The sequence below is a fragment of the Symphalangus syndactylus genome, chromosome 5 (assembly GCF_028878055.3).
Source record: "Symphalangus syndactylus isolate Jambi chromosome 5, NHGRI_mSymSyn1-v2.1_pri, whole genome shotgun sequence".
Classification (NCBI taxonomy): domain Eukaryota; kingdom Metazoa; phylum Chordata; class Mammalia; order Primates; family Hylobatidae; genus Symphalangus; species Symphalangus syndactylus.
The window spans coordinates 44,073,839-44,080,474 of record NC_072427.2 but is presented as its reverse complement, the minus strand read 5'-3'; the positions used below and the strand labels follow the sequence as shown (position 1 = coordinate 44,080,474).

Genomic DNA, 6,636 nt, shown 5'->3' with positions numbered 1-6,636 from the left:
GAATAATTAATATTGTTAAAATGCCCACATTGTCCAAAGCAATCTACAGATTGAATGCAATCCCTATCAAGATACCAATGACATTCTCCACAGAAATGGAAAAAAAATCCTTATATTTGTGTAGAACCACAGAAGACCCTGAATAGCCAGAGAAATTTTGAGGAAAAGGATAAAGCTGAAGGCATCACACTACATGACTTCAAAATATACTACAAAGTTGTCATAACCGAAACATCATAGTATTGGCATAAAAATAGACACATAGACCAATGGAGCAGAATAGGCAATCGAGAAATAGGTCCAAACATTTACGACTGATTTTCAATGAAGGTGCCAAAAAGACACATTGGGAAAGGACAGTCTCTTTAATAAGTGGTGATAGGAAAACTGGATATGAACATGCAGAAGAATGAAACTAGACCCCTATCTTTCACCACATACAAAAATTAAACTCAAAATGGATTACAAACTTAAACGTAAGATCACAAACTGTGAAACTACAAGAAGAAAACATAAGGGAAAAACTTCATGACATTGGTCTGGGCAAGAATTATTTAGATAGGACCTCAAAAACATAGGCAACAAAAGAAAAAATAGACAAATGAAATTACATCACACTAAAAAGCTTCTGCACAGCAAAGGAAACAATCAACAGAATGAAGAGACAACCTATAGAGTGGGAGAAAATTTTGAAAGTTATGCATCAGGCAAAGTGTTAATATCCAGAATACATAATAAATTCAGACAACTCAATAGCAAACAAATAAATTTAAAAATCCAAATAATCTGATTTTAAAATGGGCAAAAGAAGACATACAAACAGCCAACAGGTAGATAAAAAAGTGCTCAGCATTACTAATCAGGAAAGTGAAAATTGAAATCACAATAAAGTACCACCTCACCTCAGCTAATGTGGCTATTATCAAAAAGACAAAAACAAAAAACAAATGCTAGCAACAATGTAGAGAAGGCAGAACTCTTAAACACTGTTGGTGGGAATGTAAATTAATATACCCATTATGAAGATGACAAACATTCTTCAAAAATTTGCAAATAGAACTACCATAGGCTCCAGTGGGTATATATTCAAAGGAAAGGAAATCAGCATGTTGAAAAGATATCTTTACTCTCATCTTAATTGGTGCACTATTCATACTAGCTAAGATACGGAATCAACTTAAGTGTCTACCAAGGAATGAATAGATCAAATAATTTAGTATTTATACACAATGGATTACTATTCAGCCATAAAAAATGAAATCCTGTCATTTGCAACAAGGTGGATGAACCTAGTGAAAATGATGTTAAATGAAATAAGCCCAGCACAGGAGAAATACTGTATGCCACTTCTAGTCAGCCATCTTGCTGATGTCACTTTTAGATTTCGGTGATCCTGACATTATATATATTTTTATATTTATATAAATATATAAACTTATATAAATATATAATCAGTCACAAGCAAATGTTGTATTTCATCAAGTGCTCATTCCAGATTCTTTTTTTTTTTTTTTTTTTTTTGAGACAGAGTCTCGCTGTCGCCCAGGCTGGAGTGCAGTGGCGCGATCTCGGCTCACTGCAGGCTCCGGCCCCCGGGGTTCACGCCATTCTCCTGCCTCAGCCTCCCGAGTTCATTCCAGATTCTTTACCTATTTTAAGAAGTCAATGTTTTACATGAAGTTTCATTTTTGTTAAATTGAGCACTCTGAAAAGGCATGACAAGTCTTTATGTATATGTCATCTTCATTATGTTCTCTGAAGTCTACAGAACGAAGCTAATTCCATTTCTACTAAATAAATAAATGAATACATAGGTTGAACAGCCTCTTCTTGGAATACTTCCCTCCAACACACTGGCCTCACCTCCTCTGACCCACAAGGGTGGGTCAGTCTTCTGGAGAAGTCAGGACACTTGGTTCTTGTTTGAATTCAGCTATGCACATTAGCTGTATAGCTTTGGGCAAGTCATCTCTGTGATGTTTTCTCAATTTCAGAAGTAGTTTGATGAGATTATTTTTAAAGTCTAATTCGTTCACTTTGAAATAATATTTAAAATCCAGGATTTTTATTTAGTCTGATCAAATTTGTACCCAGACTTCATTATTGCAACAACAATGCAGAAGGAATTTCTGATATAGAATGAGTGCAAACTGTTGCTTATGGGGAAATTTACCATGGAGATACTGAAGCGTTCTACATTCCCACTCCTGGCTTTTCTAAGTCCTCAGTGTCAGGTAGCCCTACCTTTGCCAAGCTCCACTGCAGGAGCAGGGAGAAACAACTGGAAAGAAAGAAGACCTGAAAGAGTTCATTCTCTGCAACATTATTGAGCACTATTCAACAGTACAGTGCAAGCATTTCAGGTTTGCTATCATATTTCACATGTATTCAAGGGTTATTTGGATATTAAGGCATATCTTCACAAAACCCTGTGAGGTAGATATTACTCCCTTTTCACTGATGGAGAAAATGAGGCTCAGGGAGAATAACTGATTTGCCCTAGTCCGGAAAAGTGGCAAAAAAAAAATTGAACTCTGTATCTGCCTCCCACTGCATTGTGCTTTCCACTACATGGTGGATTCCTGTAGCCCAGGGTAAGTTCTCTTGGGTATAATCAGTTTCCAGTGGACTTAGGTTTATTTGTTGAATTAACAAATGAAAATCAATTGGATTTTTAAAAACACTCTCTAGAACCCAGTGTTCAAGAAACTGACAACTTACTTTTTAACTCATCTAGGAAATCCTACCGCAAAGCTAATTACTGTGTAATTAGATACATAGCTAGGTGAGAAAATGCCACAAAAAGTATCACCTTGTTTACAGAGGCAAGAAAGATTTCTTTTCTAAGATTTCCTAGGTAAGGAAGAGAGAGATCCCAGGAATAGCTATTCCCTACATAACCATCTATTGGAAGGTCCTCCACTTCCCTTGTTTTCCTCAGCAATTTTTGAAAAATTCACTTCCAAAAGAAACCTGTTCTTTCTACAAAAGAATTTTCTTCCTACCAGGGTATACATCCTTATAATAGAAGTGTCTCACTCTGATGTGTGCGCGTGCGCACACACAGAATAGGATGTTACCTATACCGCATCAATATGTAAAGCTGTGTATATGAATCGTAACGTTGGGCATGACTCTGAATGAATAACTTGCTTTATTTTTAAAAAAACTGTTTAACATTGATAGGAAACCGGAAAGAATGAAAAACAATGCAGATGGGTGTACTTCCTTTCTCTCCCAGTCCCAAGCTAACCAATTTTTCCTTGGGATGCAAAAAATGGTCTGGAAATAGGCATGGAGGTCCTGTGAACAGAACAGGGAGTCATTATCTTTTTCTTCTCTACCAATAAACGATGACAAATGTGGACGGTGAAGAAGTAAAACGTCAATAAAGCAATATCATAAATAAAAAAATAAATAACGTTTATTTTGTACAACGGCGGCTGTCAGTGTCCGGAGTCTCCAGGGCAGAGCGCCCCGGGGGAGGGCTGGGCCCTCAGAGCAGCAGGAGCGCGCCCAGGCACAGCTCACCCTGGCCCAGCAGGCGGCCCCGATCCCGGCCGCGACCCTCATCCCGGGCCTTGACGCGAACGGCCAGGCGGCGCACCTCGTCCTCCGAGAGGCCGTCGAAGCAAAAGTCCTGGTCAAAGGAGGCCTTGCGGCTGCGCCCCACCACAGCGCTGCATTGCCGACGCGCGGTGCCCGGCGGCCGCAAGACGAGGCTGAGGCGGCAGCGGACGGCGCGGGGCCCGGAGGCACTTCCGGCCAGGCTCTCGGCGCGGAGCAGCCGGAGGCGGAGGCGCCCGGTTCCCGGACAGTACTCAGCGGCCAGGCGCAGGGCGTCGCCAGCGCTGCCCAGAGCCACAGTGCCCTCGGCCTCCAGGCGCTCAGGAAGCGGGGTCCTGGATGACGGCGGGCTGGAGGAGGGGCTCCGGGCCGGGGACTGGGAGCCCGCGCGGCGCTCCTCGTCCTCGTTCCCGCTGGAGACGGAGCGGACACGGGCCGGGCGGCGACTCTTCCCGGCCCGCAGCGCGCGGCTCAGCAGCCCGTCGGGGACGCGCAGGAGGCGGCAGCGGCGGCGCCGCGGAGCGAGCGCGTCCTGGGGCAGGCGGGGACCCCCGGGGGCCGCGGGGGTGGCTGGGCCTGGACCTCGCGGGCCGCACAGGGTCCCCAGGGGGGCGTCCGGGCCGCCGCCGCCGCCGCCGCCGTAGGTGTGGGCCCGGAGCCGGGACGCGGGCGGGCCCCCGAGCAGGAGCGACTCTTTGCGGCGCGTGTGCGGGCTCTCGAGCAGCGCGCAAAAGCCATAGGCGGTGCGCACACGGGGCAGGTGCGGCAGTGACAGCGCTGCCTGCGAGCGCGGGTCCCAGTCCGTGAGGCCGGCGTCCTCGTCTGCCGCGCGGGGCCACAGGTCGCTTTCAGCGGCGCAGCGCCGGGGCACGGCGGCGGCCTGGATTGGAGACTCGAGCGCGCAAGTCGCCGGCAGCCGCGGCGGGATGCAGAATTCGGGGATGCGATTCGGCGTGAGCACTTTGGCGAAGGCGGGCTTCGGCGCGGAGCTGCCTGCGGCCGAGGAGCAGAGTTTCTCGAGGAGCCGCATCCTTGGAGGCTGGGGCTAGGAGTGGCGAGAAGAGGTGCGCCTGCCGGGGAGAGAAGCTGCTGAGTTTGGGCGCCTGGAGCTGCTGCAGCCCCGCGACGCGGCTGGATCCCTCCCCCAGACCCTGTAAACGTCTCGACGTGTTTAAGACCCCAGACCAGTTCCAGCCTTGCTCTCCTGCACCCACAAATCAGCCCCGCTTCAGACCTTTCTTCTTCAGTGTCTCTGGATCTGGTTGCAAGCTCAGTGCCGGTAGCCTCTAGGCCGCTGCTGGGCGCCACCTTCAGTACTGCGACCGGGACAGTGGCGCTCCCCTCTTATACGGTAGGCTGAGTCCCGCCCAGCCTCCGCGGCCCAACCCGGAGGTGCTGCACAGCCCGCCTTCCCGCCACCCTCTCCCACGACGCCGGGAGCTCTGCATGCACTGGGCGCTCAGGTCTGCGCGAAGCTGTCGCGGGAGCAGGCACCTTGTGGTCAGCTCTGGGACCTGCATTTGCAGTGAGTACGTGGAGCCCCAGGCAAGGCCTGGGAAAGATTGCAGGTGAAGAGAGGGCACCCTGTCGTCCTGCCAAGGAAAAATTGGCGGCTGAAAATGTTTTCGGCTTCTTGGAGAAGGTGAGGCTGGATGAGGAAACAGGAAGTTAATTTGGCTAGGAGATAAACCGTCACTCGCCCTGCATGTGACCTGGACGTGACCTGCGCGTCCTGGGAGCTTCTGTTTTCCTGTCCCCACGCACTTTCAGTGTGCAGACCAATATGGTTTCCAAGTGTTCATTTACTTATTTACTGTCTGTCTCCCTCTGCTAGACTGTGGTCTTTTCAATAGCATAGGCCCTGGCTCAGTCCATGCCCTAAGTACTGGTGAAGTGGGTAAATTAATCGTTGAGAAAATTTCTGATCGCTTCATGGCCTTTTGGCTAAGATCAAGTGGAGAAAGCTTCTGAATGGCTGCAGGCTCTGCCTGTCATCTTGATAGTCACAAAACATAGGGCTTCTGGCTCGTGCCCTAAAATAACACTTGACGTTTTTAAAGCTACCCCTTTTCTTTTTGCTCTAGCACGGAGGTATCCAGTTAGAAAGCATCTTCCCGAAATCTAGATTCCTTCTTTCCACCCCCGATCTTCATTTTCTGAGATGAGAAGACTGAAATCCCAGAGGGACCTGAGGAAATTCCAGAAAGGTTAAAAAGAGCCAGTTAATGGCAGAAGCTGGAACTAGCAATTTCCTGTTTCTTTGGCTTTGCATGTGATGCTTCCTGTGATCTGAAATGCCTTTTCTCTGCTTTTTCTTTATATAGGAACTCCTGTTTATTTTCTGTAATTCAGCCCACGCATCGTCCCTTTCAGGTGCCTTCACCCAACTCCCCTGCTCCAGTTCCTCAGTCCCTCCTCATTTCCTTCCTACATCTAGGGGCCACGATTGTTGCAGTTCGCAGGCTGCTTTGGAATTTTCGGTTTACAGTTTTGTCTCCCCTAATAGACTTATGGGTTTTCAGTGGGCAAGGACTGGGGCAGCTCAACCAGAGGGGCATTTCAGGAGTCTATTATGAATATATGAAAAATAAAATAAAAGTCCTAAGATCAAGAACTGGGACTGCTTCCATCCCAGTTGCTTTATCCAGGGTACAAGCCTGGCTGTTTATTCGTCTCTTCGTAATTCTAGCACCCAGGATACAATGCCAGGCAAGTAGTAAGGGCTTTGTAAATATTTGATGAATTGTATTGAATTGATACGGATCTGCAGGTCTTATGACTGTCAGGTGCTTTCAACCACATATCTCTCTACGTAATTTGATTTCTTTCTCACAGAAAACCAATAAGGAAGACATTGTTTCTGTTTCCCAGATGAGAAACTGAGAGACTTGTCTAGGGTCATTCAAGCTATGCTCACAGCCTACATAGCCTAAGTCCTAGCTTTTTGGCTAATTTCTTCTGATTCATTCCTTCTTTCTTCCTTTCTTCTTTTCTTCCATCCTTCCTCCATCTATTCACTCAGTTCAATATAATGCACTGAGTCTACTGTGTGATTTGTATCACCCTTTA

At 47.2% G+C, this 6,636-nt stretch overlaps 1 protein-coding gene across 1 annotated transcript; it reads right to left on the bottom strand.

Annotated features, from left to right (window-relative positions):
- Nucleotides 1–3,402: 3,402 nt before the first annotated feature.
- Nucleotides 3,403–5,602, bottom strand: C2CD4B (C2 calcium dependent domain containing 4B). The gene is made up of 2 exons (XM_063638949.1): nucleotides 4,802–5,602; nucleotides 3,403–4,637 (listed from the first exon to the last, which is right to left on the bottom strand). The coding sequence occupies exon 2, from the start codon at nucleotides 4,595–4,597 to the stop codon at nucleotides 3,497–3,499; it is 1,101 nt and encodes a 366-aa protein (XP_063495019.1). The 5' UTR covers nucleotides 4,598–4,637; nucleotides 4,802–5,602; the 3' UTR covers nucleotides 3,403–3,496.
- Between the last annotated feature and the right edge of the window lie 1,034 nt (nucleotides 5,603–6,636).

Bases quoted from the DNA above. Each gene is read 5' to 3' on its own strand.
- C2CD4B (XM_063638949.1), bottom strand. From the start codon at position 4,597: ATGCGGCTCCTCGAGAAACTCTGCTCCTCGGCCGCAGGCAGCTCCGCG.